This window comes from Pongo abelii, chromosome 9 (genome assembly GCF_028885655.2).
Source record: "Pongo abelii isolate AG06213 chromosome 9, NHGRI_mPonAbe1-v2.0_pri, whole genome shotgun sequence".
Lineage (NCBI taxonomy): Eukaryota > Metazoa > Chordata > Mammalia > Primates > Hominidae > Pongo > Pongo abelii.
The window spans coordinates 87,893,597-87,912,413 of NC_071994.2; the positions used below are offsets into that span (position 1 = coordinate 87,893,597).

The following is an 18,817-nucleotide window of genomic DNA, read 5'->3' on the forward strand; positions in this document are numbered from 1 at the left end:
AAAGTTAAAGGCAGAGTAGTTCACATGCACAGGATCACGAGATTAGCAACATGCAGTTTTTATAAATTGTATATAGAGAGAACTAGCAAGGAGTTGAACCAAATACAAAACAAAGTTAATTTTAAAAACACTACTTTTTATTGAAATGGAGCTGAACTTGAATCAAATTATACTGTCAGTGTGAATTGGGTTAGCTTATTTTTTCACAACAGAGCTTCAGACCACAAGGTCTGTACTTTATTGGTTCATCTCCTTGAGATATATTACTAACACACTGCGGGCTGAAAAACTATTTCATCTGGACAGTCAAGATTTTTGTACACAACTCAATAATAAAAGTGTTCTGGTTGTTGAGTGTCTTAGAGTAGGTTTGTTTAGTGAGCATGAGGATTACTTTTCTGATAGTGTTTTACACTCAGAATTATAAAATAAACATTATTTTTTGAAAATATAAATTATTTAGATACCTCACTGATTCAGAATTTTCAATATCCCAAGGCAAAGTTAGAATGGTTAAAGTTAGGGTACTCTAAGAATTTAATAAGAAAGTGTAGCATATGTCTTCTTTCTGATATAGAAAGTATATATGTAGAAGGTACAAGAAGAGGATAAATTATAATCCTAATTTGCATACACCTAGTTAGAAAACTATTTTCTTCTTTTTCTAAGAATCACAACATCTAAGCTTTTCTTATGGTGAATCACAGCTCTTATAATGAATAAGTTAATATTTTCCAAGGCACTTAGTGCCTAGCACAGAGTAAGCTCTATATAAGTATTTTCTAATCAAATAAATACCATATGATAAAGAATCTTAAATTATATTATGAATGAAACAGATACATTGACTTTATCATTAAAAGAGATATTAAGAAAATAGGTAAACATCAAATTATATTTATATACATAAAACAAAAGACTCAAATTCATCCTTAAATATTAAATTCATCTTTAAAGAAATCTAATGAAGGAAAAACTAAAAATTTAGCTACACGTACTAAAGATATCCTTGCTCACATAACAATTTTCACCTATCCTTAGGCTCCCATAGGTAAATGCACATCAAAATGCATTTATGGTGTCTCACTAAAATGACACCTACTTTAATCACTTCCCATTAAACAACAGTGTGTGTGTATTAGGGAGAGTTATACTGGTAGCAGTGTAAGATTAGGTCCCACAATATGGTCCAGTGAGAATGCAAAAACTTTTTTGTTATAACATTGCACCCTACTATTTTCAAAGTATATTGTTGGATGATGCTATGAAGGTCAAATTCAATTATACCCACTACTCAAATATAATCAATTTTAGATTTATGGGCTTTCATCATTTGTGTTTGGATCATGTATTTGATTTTTGTGGTAAGAATATACTCTTTACCAGTGAAAAGGCAATAACAGTCATTTTGGAAAATATCACAAAAAAGGGACAAATTAATTTACCCAGAGTTCAGCACAGGAGTAGTCTATTTGCCTTGACCAATAAACTAAGCCAATTAGGAGATCATGAATAAAGATACAGATATTTAGGTATATATGTCTATGTGTGTTTTGCTTTTACTCCTTAGACTAAATTTTGAACAAAACATAGCAAGATAATATAAGACACTCAAACTTAAATACGTTCTAGTTCAAAAGTAACTGGAAAAGCCCCTTTACCTAACACCCCTTATGGGCAGAAGGCTTGTTTCCTCTGCAATAGTCAGACAGAGAGCACATACTCACAAGAGCTGAAGCTTGGACTGTCTTCTTTCCTGGGCAGTTCTTAAGAATTTGTCAAGTCATGTGCCAAAGCTCAGCACCTTCACTGCTGGCAGGAGGATCTCATGAGCAAAGTTTCAGGTTTCCCACTACATGTCACTGACTTTTAGCCATCAGCACATTGGTTTTCTATCTAATGGCTCCTCCATTTAGCTGCTTTCCTCATTAAGCCCTATTAGCATATCCAAAGACTGTTGGGAAATTATTATTTAAAATATTGTGGCCCTGAGGGTAGATATGTGTATCATTATCTTCACACCCCCAGTGCCTAGGGTTTATGAAACAGAGTGAAACCAAGAAGCTAAAAAATCATACACACACACACACACACACACACACCCCGCTGCATGCTTTACTAGGCCATCTGAGGACTTTTTAAATGTGTTATTTGTCCTTAAGATAGTCACAGCTAAGTAGAGTAATCTTAAGATTGAACAGAAAAGATCGAACAAACATTATCTTTGCTTGATGACAGACATTAATTAGTAGATAGGCATTACTCTCCACAGGTATACAGTTACTTCTTAGATTCACTTGTTCACTTGGTTTATACTTAGAACCATTTACCATTCAAGGCAGTTTTGAACCTCAGAGTTTAAACCCTGGGCATGAAAAGATTTGCTTTTATGGATATGGAGAGAAGCACATACTCTAACAGTTCTTTCATAGGTCCAAGTAAGTTATAAATGACTTCACATCTACAGTTTTGTATAGAGGCCACAAGAGATCCAATACTCAAAATCATACTGCAACATAAAAACCAAATGAAATCAGAAGGTGCCAACTTGCTTTTAAGCAGAGATTCAAACAGCATAGAGACTGACAAAAGCACAATAATATCAGCAATAACATATATATATATATTTAATATACAACTCTCCCTCAGTGGAACCACAAATCATTCTTTCAACACAGACAATAGTAAAATGTTTTCAATAAAAGCCTTATCGTAATGAAATAGCTTTGCAAGCTGCAGGAGGTTAGTGCCAATAATAAATACTGTTATTAATGGGATTAGTTATTTCAGTATATTTAATACTATGTAAAGTGGAATGTTTAGTCATTTGTGAGAAAGATCCTGCTACTCACTTCTTGGTACGCATTCATTTGTATCTGGCTTCTGATCTGCTTTCTCATCTACTCAGGAGGGCAACATTGAGAATAAATACCATTTTAACAGAAGGATTAAAGAGACATGAAAGTAAAGCTCAAATGTCAGTTTCACAACTGAGACAGCAGAATACATCTGACAGGTTTTCATCTTGCTTTCATCCATTCCTCACTGTGACTCTTCCTCATTAGCCTCTTTAAGGTCTCCTGTTCAACTAAAAATCTGGGATCAAACAAAAGAGATATGGAGCATCCTTCCTGTAATTCACTAGACCACAGTATGGAAAATGGGAAGGAGCACTGGACTAGGAGTAATGAAGCTGAGATTCTATTTCCTGCCCTCCCAGTGACTGACTAGCTATAGGATCTTAGAAAAGTCACCTAATTTCTCTGAGTTTTTCTTATCAGCGAAATGAAGATAACAATCCCTGCCCCATCAACTTCAGTGAGGCTGTTGTAAATATAAAATAAGAAAGACAAAACTATTACATAAAAGTAAAGAATGATCTTTAAGGAGCTCTGTTGCTGCATTTATATGGGAAAGTTCAGTGAGTACACATTTTTATGATTATAGTGAAGGCAAATTTAACAACAAATAAACAAAATCCAGCATGCAAATACAAATTATACATTTGCATAAATTCTGCACTATAAAAATCAGACTCATTTCTGTCTCTCCCTCAACCAAGGCACCACTATACTATTCATCTTATAACAGAGCCAAGTAATACCTGATCCACTGACAAGCTTCAAGATCTTCTGGCTCCATTATATTCAGAATCAACTTCACCCTATGTCTATATTTAGTTATTTATATAAGCAGAGGCACGATTTCCCACCCTTGTTCTGGGACTCTTTCCTTTGAATTTAAGATTTTACCAGTTGTGCCCAGAGAGATCTAAATGCTGAGACTTGAGAATCAAACAGAAGAATAACTTAACCCAGGAATTCACTCCACTCTTCCTGCCTTTACAAAGAGTTCTGCAAGTCAGAGTAGCAAAAATCAGCTCATATCCAAAGAAATACAATTTTCTATTTATAGAAACCCTTGCTTCACAAGGGTCTCTGATGAGATCCTCATGACAGTATCACCAGAAGAAGCCTTAAGAATACAAACTATATTAAATGTACCAAATCAGAACTGTTTTATAGTAACTTAGGCACTATTCACCACATAGTGGCAAATGACGTTCTTCTATTTACCCAACAGCTGCGTCCCGGAGACTGCCCAAATCACCCCAGAAGTTAATACAAAGACAGACATGCAAATACATAAAGATATTTACCATCTTCAGCACTATGCACTAATTCTTCTGGCTGATTATCTACTTTTGCTTGATCTGTTCAGAAGAAATTAACAAATGGTTAACATGGCTGACCCTTGGAGAGAAAAGAACAATGAGATTGTCCCTGGAAGCCCCCGGAGTTGGAAGCAATTAGTCAAGATGCAATGAGGGGTGCAACCAAGATGTCTTCCCCAAAATACTTTCTCTTTAGATTAGCTCCTTGAGCCAGTGCCATAGCGGGAGCTCCCATTTCAGCCCGGATGCAGCTCACATCACTGCTGCACACAGACTCCCAAGGGTTAGAGGGTTAGTTCAGAGCAAGCAATCAGCCAGCAGCAGGAGAAAGCACGGGGCTGCAACAGCCTCTCTATTCTTCTGTAAAGGGTATGATGCTAGCCATGACTAACACCTTCCCAAACCCATGGTCATTAACAAATATTTGTGTGTGTGCATCATCATTCGCATATGCCTCTGGGAGGCTTGCTTGGGAAGTCAACTGAAGAGATGTAACTGGGGACCAGCTGCTAAGTGGAATCTTGGCAGGCTAGTGTGAGAGTGGGTATCGGTATTTGGAAGGGAGCGTGCAGGAATACCCGTCAGCTGATGGTGATTTTTTTTTTTAACCCTATACATTCCTGAGTACTTTAAAGCTGCACCATGGAAATAGCCCCACGTTTCACAGGCAAGAGGTCTGCTAAATGGGACAATTGTTCTCAGATTTTTTTTTTTTTTCTTTTTTTCTTTTTCTCAGGGCCCATCACCAACATAAGGAAAAACAATCAGGGCTGTCCAACAAAGGATTCGACTCGCCTTCTCTGGAAGCATTCAGGCGGATATGGGGGTTGGCCGCCTGTTGAGGAGGCTTTAGAGAGAATTCCTGCATTGGGGGAAGGTTAAAATGGGTGATTTTTAAGATCCCTTCTAACCCTGAGATTCCAAGATCCTTGGGATAGTTAGGACTACATTCCAAATTGGGAATACTGTCTCCAAACCCCTGGGAATCTGTGAATTTTAGGAAATGTTTGGTGGAGTTTTCTTTTTTTTTTTCATTTTTAAATTCTGACTTTTTATTCTTAATTTGACTTTTTATTCTTAATTTATTCTTAATTCTAAATTCTTCATTTTTAAATTCTGACTTTTTATTCTTAATTGCAAATGCACAAAAAATATTCTAAACATAACAATGGCCAATTGTCCATCATATGAGTTTGGTAGTGGTTAACTTTTCACTTGATAATTTTTCTTATGACCATCTGCAATCCCAGGGGTGCATTTTAGCTTGAAAATAGCAAGAACAAAACACCAAGAAGTCATGGTTTCTTAGTCCATTTGTCTAGCACACAACTCTCTTTATATATTATGTTCTCTGTTAGTACTCAAGAAATCCTTCACCATTAAAGCAGCTGCCAGTGGGGAATCGTGTACCTAAAGTCTTTCATGTTAAGTAGTTTTGGGCTTACAGTTCCAGTATCTAAAAGAAAAGTGTGAACAGAATAGAAGGGATAAAAGAGAAAGGAAAGTCCTTGAAGCCAGGGACTAATTCAACTCCGTATCATGCAAAATTCACTGGACATCCAACGCTGTCATATATAATGTGGTCCCTTCATAAATGTTCTTGATAATAGCCTGCTTAATTTTGAGTCCCAGATCTTCTGTGTAATACTAAAAAGGTCATTTCACATTTCTGAGCTTCATTTTCCTCATCTTTAAATTTGGATAACAATAATTCACCTCTCATAGGGTTGCTTGTGCTGGTTAAATGAGATAATACATGTAAAATTATTAGGCACGTTTTGGCAAATAATATTCAATGAATGCTAGTTATGACTACTGTCACTAATACTACTAGTTACCACAATCCTTTGAAACTCACTGTACTTGAGAAACACTCAAACTGGGATTCTTCAATTGAAGGAAACCTAGTATTTTAGTAACCAAATGTAATATATTATTTTATAAGCAAAGTTCCGGCCACTTTAGGTTGAGCCTCTTCAGCGCACTTTGGAAAGGTTATTTTCATCTGTTAACTGCCCCATTAGAGGGTGCAGTGCACAACAGCATGCAGTGAGGCTACAGGAGAGCACATAGGCATTTTTAAGCTTAGATGGGGCATGAACAGTGAGGCGAACTTTATTCTCACTTGATGAATCTGATGAAATGTCTTCTAGACTTTTGGAAGGCATTTTCCTAGCGGCACTCCTTTCCAAAGTTTTCAAAACAGGACTGGGTTCTTCTTCTGAACCTGTTATAAAACACAATCGATGAACACTGCACAATACCAAAAAAAAAAATCCTCTAACATATGGACATAGAAATGGTAGGTTGAAAAGAGACATTATGCTATGAGTTTCTACTTTAAGAAGCACTTATTTCACAGAAGAAAATAAAATTTCTCCACTATTAATATGCTCTTAAAAATAATTTTCCTGGTCAAGAAATATTTGCAAACGTAAACCCTACAGAAACAAGATTACCACATTAATAGAAATGTGATCTCTTAGTTGTTTACTCCTATTTTAGACATATGATTTGTCCTATGCCAGACATTGACTCTTCCCATTTAACATTCTAGCTTTTGAAGACAGCCATGAAATACTTCTAGGAGCATTAATAAAATTAATTCAAAACCGTGGAAGGCAGGATTCAGATGTTTAACATCTGTGTATAATTGGGTACACAGATGAGTGCATTCTCCAGATCGAAGGTTGTAGACTTTCTGGGTTTCATGATCTAGTATAATTTCCAATGAAATGTTGGGAAATGACATGGGATAGTCAAATTTTTATTTTAGTAAGGCAGTTTAAAGTTGCAGGAGGGAGGCCTCTATCATTTACTAATGCCATTATTTTATAAAAGGAATGGCTCCATCATGAATAAGCTTAAGTACTGACATTTACTACTGTTGTATTCTCAGTGCCTAGAACAGTGGCTGGAAATAAACACTTCAAAATATTTGCTGAATCAATGAGTGATTTGATTAAGGAATCAATCAATTTAAGAACCACTTCTCTAGACAATAATTTCCTGAAATACATTCCAGTTCTGCCTAGTACATTTCATAGCAAATGGATTCTAAGATGAATTAGATTTGGATGTTCTCTGTTCAAATTTAAAACGTTCCTTACTGCAGACCTTCTCTGTGCATAATGGCCCAGCATTTCCAAAAGTATTTGACTACTGAACCTTTAATTTTTCCCAAAGGAGCATAGTGAGGTATCGCTTAGTTAAGAGCTCAGCCGCAAGTCAAATGTGTTAGCTTGCTCCCCAAAATTACAGTACCCTTATAGTAGGTTTCTCTTCATTTTTCATCCTACCCCCACTGTAGTTTGCTTTAAAATAATAATTTAGGTTAGAGTATATAAACCTAAATTAAAATCATGACTATACCATTTTATACCTCTTAATTGGCTTGTAATTCTAAAATGTCTTCTCTGGGCTCTGTTTAGGTGATTTTTTTTTTTTTTTTTTTTTTGAGATGAAGTCTCACTCTGTAGCCCAGGCTGGAGTGCAGTGGCGTGATCTCGGCTCACTGCAAGCTCCGCCTCAGGGTTCACACCATTCTCCTGCCTCAGCCTCCCGAGTAGCTGGGACTACAGCCACCGCCACCATGCCCAGCTACTTTATTGTATTTTTTAGTAGAGATGGGGTTTCACCATGTTAGCCAGGATGGTCTTGATATCCTCACCTCATGATCTGCCCGCCTTGGCCTCCCAAAGTGCTGGGATTACAGGCGTGAGCCACCGTGCCCGGCCTAGGTGATTATTTAACACTGCTTTTTTAGATAGGCTTTTTGCTATTCAGTCAGTTATGCTGGGATACACATTAGATGATAGTCTCCAACATAACTGCAAATTTGCAAGCGCTCCTTCTCCTGTGGGTCAGTTTACCTAGCAACTCATGGGCAGTTTAGTCAGAGCCTACTTCAACAAGTTTAACATGCTGGCTTTATTCTTGCCATTATATTAATTGTTAATTAATTAAATTTATTTACTTTAGTGATTAAATAAATTTAGAGATTTAATTAGAAATTTATAAATAAATATGTATGGTTTTAGAGATTGATATTTCAATTTCTTTTTTTTTTTATTAACAACAAAATTTTTTAGAGGGGCTTTGACTTAACTGAATAGGATTAAAGGTGGATTCTTTGGTCAGTGTTTAAGAAGAGACCCTATAGCTACTTACAAAGGAATCCACACCTCAGAATAAGCCACTCAGTAAAGCTTATCTATTTTCACTGGAACCAAAAGGAGCTAAACAAATGACAAATTCTACTAAACTACAAGGAAGGCAATCAACACCAGTTGTGCAACTTTGGTTAAAATGTCCCAGCCAAAAAACATTCTCTATCATTTCATCATTTTAATCAGGTAGCTTCTCATTCCTATTTGCTCTGGGGTTTCTCTGCTACAATGTCCACATGTCGATTAAATAGCAAACTGAGACAAGCCCTGTGTTTTAGCCTGGCCGCCAAAACCAATGCCCCCACGTTCAGGTAGATGAATGTGGAGATTGATTCAGGTCATCAACTTAGCCAAGGCTGGAGCCAGAGAAATGTACCTGGCCAGGCAATGCCCTTAGGTGGCATCAGGTGAGTCGTCTGGCCAGTCATACTCTAGAAAGGGAAGATTGTGCATATAATTGAAAATGAGAGGGAGAAAGTGGCAACAAAAACACCACAGCACAAGGTATCTGAGGGAAGGAAAGTTCCAGCCTTGTATTTTGTCCCTAGCATTTAGCCACCACTGTGGTAAGATATTGCTCCTGAATGGGAAATTTGTGTCCATCTGTGGCATATCTTTGCCACAAATCTTACTAGACTTCTATAAAGGTTGCCAATTAAGGAAGAAATTCTAAATATTTCCAGGAGGAAAACTAGCTTAAATGTATTAAAGGTACTTTCCAAACCCAAAAAGTTATTTAAAAAGTATTTTTTGAAACCTAAAAATGCTATAGGTAGATTAATGAGAAGTCAACTCAGACTCTGAAACAGCCTTATAGGAAAGCTGTTTTATGTAATGCATTTGATTAAAAAATATAAATATTTTTTTAATTAAGAAAGGCTCAGGAACACAGAAGTGGTAAGAAGAATTTAACATCATTTAAGAATATTAAATTAATTCCAATTAAAAAAATCATCCTTTACATCAGCATTCCATAAAGCAGACTCATTGTGAGTTAAAAATGTTTAAATGCTCACTGGAAGGATTTCTCCAGCTCTCCACATTAGAACTGGTGTTTCCATCTGAAAAATCAGACTCAGAGAAACCTTCTTTTTCTTCCTCTTTCTCTTGTTTCTTATATGGCGATGCTAGAATCAATTCAACTTTACTTGTTTTTGTAGAGTTTTCTTTGTTCATCAGGAGAGGAATGGGTTGCCTGTTTCTGGACACACTAATTGCTTCAGAAGCCTCTCCAAAGCCAGGTTCCTGAAAAGTCCCTTGTCCCCCTGCAACCCCACTTTCACTGTCCCTGTCCTCTGGGGGATTTACAGTTTTAATGGTCCCTATTTCATGAGCCACATAAAGTTGTGGGGTTCCAGGGATCTCAACTCCACTTCTGGAACCACAAAAATCTACCAATAAACCAGTCACAAGTGCGTCTCCTCCCAACATTTTATCACATTGGTTGACTTGAGATTCCAAACCATTACTTTTAGCCTTCATTTCAGAGGTCTGTGAGGCTGCCCTGTAAAAATGGGGCACTGTCCCCAAGAACCTGGTCTGCTCTGACTGTGAGGACTCCTTCTCATGAGTTTCTTCTCTCACTGACACCTGGGGCTGATAAGGAGGAGCTTCAGTTATTTCTTTAAGAAGTTTCTCAAAACCAGCATCAAAAGCACTCTCAGTTATTAATGGAGCCTCAGCCTTTTCTACCGTTTCTTTTAATTCCTCAGGATGGAATTCAGAAGTGGCTCGCCTGGGCTCCTTTGTACTACCTATTAACTTTGATGGAGAAAGATTCCCTGTATCACTTTCATATTTTGAGGGGAAGGTTTCAGTTGCTTCCTTCAGTAGTTTTTCTAAGCCAGCACTGAATTCGAGGAACTCTGATTTGGGTTGAATAATTGTTTCCCTCACAATTTCTTCCACTTCCTGAGGTAGGGCTTTGCCATATTGAGCAACAATGGAAGCAAATGAGCTAAGTGTCTGGTCTGATAGAGACATTTGGGCAGCTAAATAAGATCCAACTTCATGAGTTTTATCAGGAACTACATTGGAGGAATAAAAATCCTTCCTGTCTGGAACTATGGTGTCCATCGTAGCCCATGGTGATATCACTCCTGGAGGATTTAGGGGGCTACCTACTGGCTGTACTGCTTCAGGAAATTCTGGGTTCACTTCTCCAGGACCTACTTCCCTTCCAGCTGGATAACTTAACCATACTTCTCTACACAGCTTCTGTAATGCAGCATTTACATCATTCAATACAGGTCTGGGTGGAAGAATGACTTCCTCTACAGTCTCCGAAATTTCCGTTTGAGAAGGGTGTACCCTAGCCTGGGGAAAAAGATGAGCATCCTGGGGAAAAAGCATATCTTGGGGAGGGTTGGCCACATCCCCAAAAGAACCCTTTCTGGAAAGCTGGGAAGTTGGATCCAATGGATGAGAATCTTCTGCAGCCATCTGAATCAAATTCTCTGTGCTTAGCTGGCACTCACCACTTTCAGCTTTCTTGGGGAGAACTGTATTTCCAAAAGTTTCATCTCTCACTGGAAAAGGAGCTAGTATTTCTCTCTTATCAGCTGAAGTATTGTGACTCTGTTCTATCCCTTTTCCAAAAAATCTTCCCTCTTCCGGCTTAGAGTGGGTTCCAGTGATAACGGGCGCCAACTTGGTTTGCAAGGGAGAGGGTGAAGTTCCAGTTGCTTCCTTCAGGAGTTTGTCTAGACTAGCATTCAAAGAGTTCTGTTTAACCTTTGGATCAACTACTGTTTTGTCAGCATGCTCATTAATGATCTTCTCAGGTCCTTTGACTTCTTCCTCAGTATCAGCAAAATCTGTTTTTTGAAGCCATGTCCTATTTTCAGAAACACTTGGTTCAAGCACTTGTTTTCCATGAACTTTTCCACCAGAGGGTTGAATTGCTGGTGTTGAGGCTTCTGAAAGCAGTTTCTGCAAGCTGTCATTAAAAGTGTCTTTGCAGTCTTTAGACAAAACATTGGTTTTTACTATGGATTCTTGAATCTCTTGGTGTGAGTAATCCTTTTCTTCCTTAAACACTGGAGTAACAATCCCTTCCATATTCTTTTCCACGTTTTCCTTTGATGACTCATTTCCTGGCAACTGATGAGTATACTTTCTAAGTGGACTCAAAGGAAATGCAATTTCATCTGGTAGCACCTGGAGTATGCCCTTGGAATTTAATTTCTCCATTTCCTCTCTTGCCATAACTTTTTTTGGGCTTAGAAGCACCTCTGCTTCATGGGTATTTTTACCTGATAATTTAATGTCGCTGAATTCCTCGTGTTTCTGCCTATTAAAAGGCACAGAATTTTTTTGGCTTGTTGTGGTAATATTCTTGTTATTATCCTTACTGTTTGAATTAGCTTCTAAGTTCCAAAACTTTCTCAAATTCTCAAACTGAGAGAGATTATAGACCTGTTCTGCATTGGGTTCATCCATTCTTTCTTTTAGGGACATAACTTTAAAGTTGGCATTTGATTCACGAATTAGAGGTCTGTCTTTCTCCAAAGGAGCACGTCGTTCACTCCCAACATTTGAGGGATGTTGCAGTGCTGGTAAAGTAATGTTTCTTCTAGAAGGCAAACTGTCTGCCACTTGTGATCTTTTTATAGGCTCATTTTTCTTATTCTGAAACAGAGACACTTTATCTGATTGCTCAGCTGAAAGATAGTTTCTGGATGGACCCGCTATTTGTGGCTTGGTCTCTTTAGATTTATTTGAGGAATAAGAATTGGAGAGCTGGGATGCTTGATCATCCTCATCTAGGACCACTCGTTTGGGAATGACCTGATTATATTCACTCTCGTCTGTAGATAAACTGTCCATGGATGATACACCCTGTGACTTCTTCACAGGCTGATATGCTTTAGCAGAAGATTGTTCCTGGCTACATGAAGATGTGGGTTCTTTATGAGTTATCTTAGCAGCAGCTTTCTCTCCTTCCCAAAAGGATATTCTGTCATTCACTCTTTTGTATTTCTCTCTCTGCACTTGGTTCTTGGGAACCTCACCAGCTTCTTCCTGGAATTGGACCTCAGGCTTCTTCCAAGGACAGCCATTGTTGGCAACCCCAGGTGTTGACTTAATATTCTCTGGCTCTAAGGAAGCTTTCAGGACATAGGTATTTCCTACTTTGCACTTTCTCTCTGCTTTCATGTTATCTTTCAAACCTGGTTCTTTGACAATTGTTGAAGAGTCAAAATTCACTTCTGAGTGTCCTCTATTTTCTTCATGAGCATGAAACTTGGGTTCTTCTTCACCCAAGTTGCCAATATTCTTAGTGTTGCATGGAACTTGGTTTTCTGCATCAGATTCCTTGAGAACACTGTAGGAATAGTTACTATTTGAAGGAGATACCCCATTCCCTTTTCCTGTGCTTTTTGAATCTTGGCTATAGTCCATATTTTTACTCCCTTGACTTGGGGTGCCATAGCTTTCAAATGGTTGCAATATACCTGGGCCTTCCTTTGGGGTGCCTTGTTGGGACAAATTCATGAATTTGGATTTGATATTCACATTATCTTGGCAACTTTCAGAAACCAGCATATCTCCCTCTACTTGGAATGCTGAGTCAGATCTCACAGGCTTCAATTCAATTTTGCTGGATAATAGGGTCTTTGAGCCATTTTCTCTTAAAGTAGTGTCATCTGTCACCAAGTCAATAGCAACCTGTGATTTTGAGTCTGTTTTTTCTTTGGACTCTATTCCTCGGGGATGTTGGAGGAATGACTTATTGTCATCTGAATAAGAACTTCTGTTAAACCAGTCTAGAACTTTAAATATGGAATCATCAGTTGACTTCTTTATCTCAGTGGCATATGGACCAGAACGTGAAGATGTCTTAGCTTTTAGAGCCGGGAGAGGAGGGGGCTTACCTTGCTGATGGTCTCTAGAACTGCCACCTGGCACCTGAGACAGCTCAGGCTCAACACAATGAGACAGTTCATCTGCAACATAGAAATACTTTTCTAAATAAGAAAAGAGCATGCTTAAAGAACTGTTAATCATTCACATCATCTTCTTTATAAAAGCACTTTGTATTTGCACTTTCTATACCAATAGCTGTTTATAACAGCATTTTTCAGGGGTTAAAATGTAAGTTGTCCTAATTAAGGTATTCTACCAAAGGTGCCCTATGACAGTAAAGGAAAGGAAATGTAGAGACCTGGAAGTACAGGGTATAGACCTAACCGAAAAATTTCTTTGTAGTTCCTTGTTTATTTTAAAAATACATGTGACTGTTGCATTCTGTTTCATGTTACATTTTATTTTATTATTTTTTTGAGATGGAGTCTCGCTCTGTTGCCTAGGCCAGAGTGCAGTGGCAGGATCTCGGCTCACTGCAACCTCCGCCTCCCAGGTTCAAGCGATTCTTCTGCTTCAGCCTCCCAAATAGCTGGGATTACAGCCATGCACCACCATGCTCAGCTAATTTTTGTATTTTTAGTAGAGACGGGGTTTCACCATATTGGCCAGGCTGGTCTCGAACTCCTGACCTCGTGATCCACTCACCTCGGCCTCCCAAAGTGCTGGGATTACAGTCATGAGCCACCACACCCAGCTCCATGTTACATTTTAAATGTTAATTTTCTCTTACTCTTAAATCTTTGTATAAAACTGACACTCCAGGAAGATACGCCATGCCGATTTTATGACTTCACCCATCCCCTGGCACATATCATAAACCCTAGAGAGGGCCTAAACCCAGGTTTGAGAAGCACAGACTTAAGTGATTTCAGGAGTTAGAAAAACAAGTTTCAAATAAGACTAAACAAGGAATTTTATCCACAATATTTAAATGGGACAATGAGGATATTTCCATTCCTGGGCCTTACTCCTGATGTATTGAATGAGAAGAATTTCTGAAGATTGGGCACAGTAATCTTTACTAACAGCTATTCTAGTGATTGTTCTGCATACCGGAGTTTAAGAACTGTGTTTTCAATCCAACAAAGATCAAAAAGACAAAGAAGGGCATTACATAATGGTAAAGGGATCAATGCAACAAGAAGAGCTAGCTATCCTAAATATATATGCACCCAATACAGGAGCACCCAGATTCATAAAGCAAGTTCTTAGAGACTTACAAAGAGACTTAGACTCCCACACAGTAACAGTGGGAGACTTTAACACCCCACTGTCAATATTACACAGATCAACGATACAGAAAATTAACAAGGATATTCAGAATTTGAACTAAGCTCTGGACCAAGTGGACCTAATAGACATCTACAGAACTCTCCACCCCAAATCAACAGAATACACATTCTTCTCAGCACCACATCGCACTTATTCTAAAATTGACCACATAATTGGAAGTAAAACACTCCTCAGCAAATGCAAAAGAATGGAAATAATAACAAATGGTCTCTCAGACCACAGTGCAATCAAATTAGAACTCAGGATTAAGAAACTCACTCAAAACTGCACAACTATATGGAAACTGAACAACTTGCTCCTGAATGACTACTGGGTAAATAACGAAATGAAGGCAGAAATAAATAAGTTCTTTGAAACCAATGAGAATAAAGACACAGCATTCCAGAATCTCTGGGACACAGCTAAAGCAGTGTTAAGAGGGAAATTTACAGCACTAAATGCCCACAGGAGAAAGTGGGAAAGATCTAAAATCAACACCCTAACATCACAATTAGAAGAACTGGAAAAGCAAGAGCAAACAAATTCAAAAGCTAGCAGAAGACAAGAAATAACTAAAATCAGAGCAGAACTGAAGGAGATAGTGACACAAAAAACCCTTCAAAAAATCAATGAATCCAGGAGCAGGTTCAGGTTTTTTGAAAAGATCAATAAAATAGATAGACCATTAGCCAGACTAATAAGAAAAGAGAGAAGAATCAAATAGACACAATAAAAAATGATAAAGGGGATATCACCACTGATCCCACAGAAATACAAACCACCATCAGAGAATACTATAAACACTTCTATGCAAATAAACTAGAAAATCTAGAAGAAATGGATAAATTGCTGGACACGCACATCCTCCCAAGACTAAACCAGGAAGACGTTGAATCCCTGAATACACCAATAACAAGTTCAGAAATGGAGGCAGCAATTAATAGCCTACCAACCAAAAAGTCCAGGACCAGATGGATTCACAGCCGAATTCTACCAGAGGTACAAAGAGGAGCTGGTACCATTCCTTCTGAAACCATCCCAAACAATAGAAAAAGAGGGACTCCTCCCTAACTCATTTGTGACGCCAACATCAACCTGATACCAAACCCTGGCAGAGACAACACAAAAAAAGAAAATTTCAGACCAATATCCCTGATGAACATTGATGCGAACATTCTCAATAAAACACTGGCAAACAGAATCCAGCAGCACATCAAAAAGCTTATCGACTACGATCAAGTCAGCTTCAACCCTGGGATGAAAGGCTGGTACAACATATGCAAATCAATAAAAGTAATCCATCACATAAACAGAACCAATGACAAAAACCACATGATTATCTCAATAGATGCAGAAAAGGCCTTCGAAAAAATTCAACAGCCCTTCTTGCTAAAAGCTCTCAATAAACTAGGTATTGATGGAATGTATCTCAAAATAATAAAAGCTATTTATGACAAACCCATAGCCAATATCATACTGAATGGGCAAAAGCTGGAAGCATTCTCTTTGAAAGCCAGTACAAGACAAGGATGCCCTCTCCCACCACTCCTATTCAACATAGTATTGGAAGTTATGGCCAGGACAATCAGGCAAGAGAAAAAAATAAAGGGTATTCAAATAGGAAGAGAGGAGGTCAAATTGTCTCTTTTTGCAGATGACATGATTGTATATTTAGAAAACCTCATCGTCTCAGCCCAAAATCTCCTTAAGCTGATAAGCAACTTCAGCAAAGTCTCAGGATACAAAATCAATGTGCAAAAAGCACAAGCATTCCTATACACCAATAATAAAGAGCCAAATCATATGTGAACTCCCATTCACAATAGCTACAAAGAGAATAAAATACCTAGGAATCCAGTTTACAAGGGATGTGAAGGATCTCTTCAAGGAGAACTACAAACCACTGCTCAAGGAAATAAGAGAGGACACAAACAAATGGAAAAACATTCCATGCTCATGGATAAGAAGAATCAGTATTGTGAAAATGGCCATACTGCCCAAAGTAATTTATAGATTCAATACTATCCCCATAGAGCTACCATCGACTCTCATCACAGAATTAGAAAAAAGTTTAAATTTCATGTGGAACCAAAAAAGAGGTTGCATAGCCAACACGTTCCTAAGCCAAAAGAACAAAGCTGGAGGCATCACGCTACCTGACTTCAAACTATACTACAAGGCTACCATAACCAAAACCGCATGGTACTGGTACCAAAACAGATATATAGACCAATGGGACAGAACAGAGGCCTCAGGAATAATGCCACACATCTACAACCATCTGATCTTTGCCAAAACTGACAAAAACAAGCAATGGGGAAAGGAAATATATTTATTAAATATAAATGGTGTTGGGAAAACTGGCTAGCCATATGCAGAAAACTGAAATTGGATGCCTTCCTTACACCATATACAAAAATTAACTCAAATAGATTAAAGCCTTAAATGTAAGGCCTAAAACCATAAAAGCCCTAGAAGAAAACCTAGGCAATACCACTCAGGACATAGGCATGGGCAAAGGCTTCATGACTAAAACACCAAAAGCAATGGCAACAAAAGTCAAAATTGACAAACGGCATCTAATTAAACTAAAGAGCTTCTGCCTAGCAAAAGAATCTATCATCAGAGTGAAGAGGCAACCTACAGAATGGGAGAAAATTTTTGCAATCTATCCATCAGACAAAGGGCTAATATCCAGAATCTACAAGGAACTTAAACAAATTTACAAGAAAAAAACAACCCCATTAAAAAGTGGGTGAAGGATATGAACAGACACTTCTCAAAAGAAGATATTTATGCGGCCAACAAACATGATAAAAAGCTCATTATCACTGGTCATTAGAGAAATGCAAATCAAAACCACAATGAGATACCATCTCACTCCAGTTAGAATGGTGATCATTAAAAAGTCAGGAAACAACTGATGCTGGATAGGATGTGGAGAAATAGGAATGCTTTTACACTGTTGGTGGGAGTGTAAATGAGTTCAACTGTTGTGAAGACAGTGTGGTGATTCCTCAAGGATATAGAACCAGAAATACCATTTGACCCAGCAATCCCATTACTGGGTATATATCTAAAGTATTATAAATCATTCTACTACAAAGACACATGCACACGTGTGTTTACTGCAGCACTGTTCACAATAGCAGAGACTTGGAACCAACCCAAATGCCCATCATTGATAGACTAGAAAAGGAAAATGTGACACATATACAGCATGGAATACTATGCCACCACAAAAAAGGATGAGTTCATGTCCTTTGCAGGGACATGGATGAAGCTGGAAACCATCATTCTCAGCAAACTATCACAAGATCAGAAAACCAACCACCACATGTTCTCACCCATAAGTGGGAGTTCAACAATGAGAACACACGGACACAATGAGGGAAACATCACACACCAGGGCCTGTTGGGGTGGGCAGGGGGTGGGGAGGGACTGCATTAGGAGAAATACCTAATGTAGGTGACAGGTTGATGGGTGCAGCAAACCACCATGGCATGTGTATACCTATGTAACAAACCTGCACGTTTTTCACATGTATCCCAGAACTTAAAGTATATATTTTAAAAAAATTAAAAAAAAAAAAAAAACTTGATTGTTGCTATTGAGAATTATCCTGACTATAAAGAAACTATGATAGGGTTCGATGCAGGCTTATTGAAGATGGCAGAGGGTACACAGCATGGTTTTTTTCTATTGTTTCTGTTTTTTTAAAAAACAGAAAATCATAAGAAATTATGATTATAAAACATTATGATTACTTCATGATCATATAGGTATAAAAGTAGTTTGAGGCATCCCCTGAGAGTGGTAAGACCTTCAAGACAATGCTAGTTAGCAGGGAAAAGCAGTACCTCATTGCCTCTCAACTCACACAAGCTGAAGGAGAAAGTGCCTTCAGAGCTTTTAAAGCCTAAGAACAAATGGCTGGAGGCCTGAGCAGGCCAAAGTCTGAGGCTTTTGCATAGTAAGGCCTCAAAGTCTAGTTTCCCATCCTTTGACACTAAGAAAGTGAAGATTCTCTTGAGATTACAAGAGAAACCGAAGTCTGCTAAAATTGTAATTAATAAATTTGCATTAGGTGAGTAATAATACATTTACCCTGTACAAAGGTATTAGCTAATGAAAGGAATTCTTTCTTACTCTATTCCACCTTGATTTAACTAAAAACATTGTCATTTGTTTAAATAATTGATACTGTTATATATATTTTAGGGTAAAGCATAATGGGCCAGAAACTGTGCTATCCTGGTACTTTTAGTTATTGGTGATTGAGGAAAATCTCCAAGCCCATTAAGAGGTATAAACATTTCCAGTGGCATCTGT

At 38.0% G+C, this 18,817-nt stretch overlaps 1 protein-coding gene across 44 annotated transcripts in view; it reads right to left on the minus strand.

The window, feature by feature from the left end:
- Nucleotides 1-18,817, minus strand: part of SYTL2 (synaptotagmin like 2) — a 116,479-nt gene that overhangs the window by 20,377 nt on the left and 77,285 nt on the right. For 11 of the 44 annotated variants that reach the window (XM_054523939.2, XM_063727997.1, XM_054523940.2 and 8 more), the window contains exons 8-11: nucleotides 13,221-13,292; nucleotides 6,300-6,401; nucleotides 4,160-4,213; nucleotides 2,853-2,900 (exon numbers count right to left, since the gene is read on the minus strand). In XM_054523939.2, coding sequence (XP_054379914.1) covers nucleotides 2,853-2,900; nucleotides 4,160-4,213; nucleotides 6,300-6,401; nucleotides 13,221-13,292 — 276 coding nt within the window. 44 annotated transcript variants of the gene reach the window in all.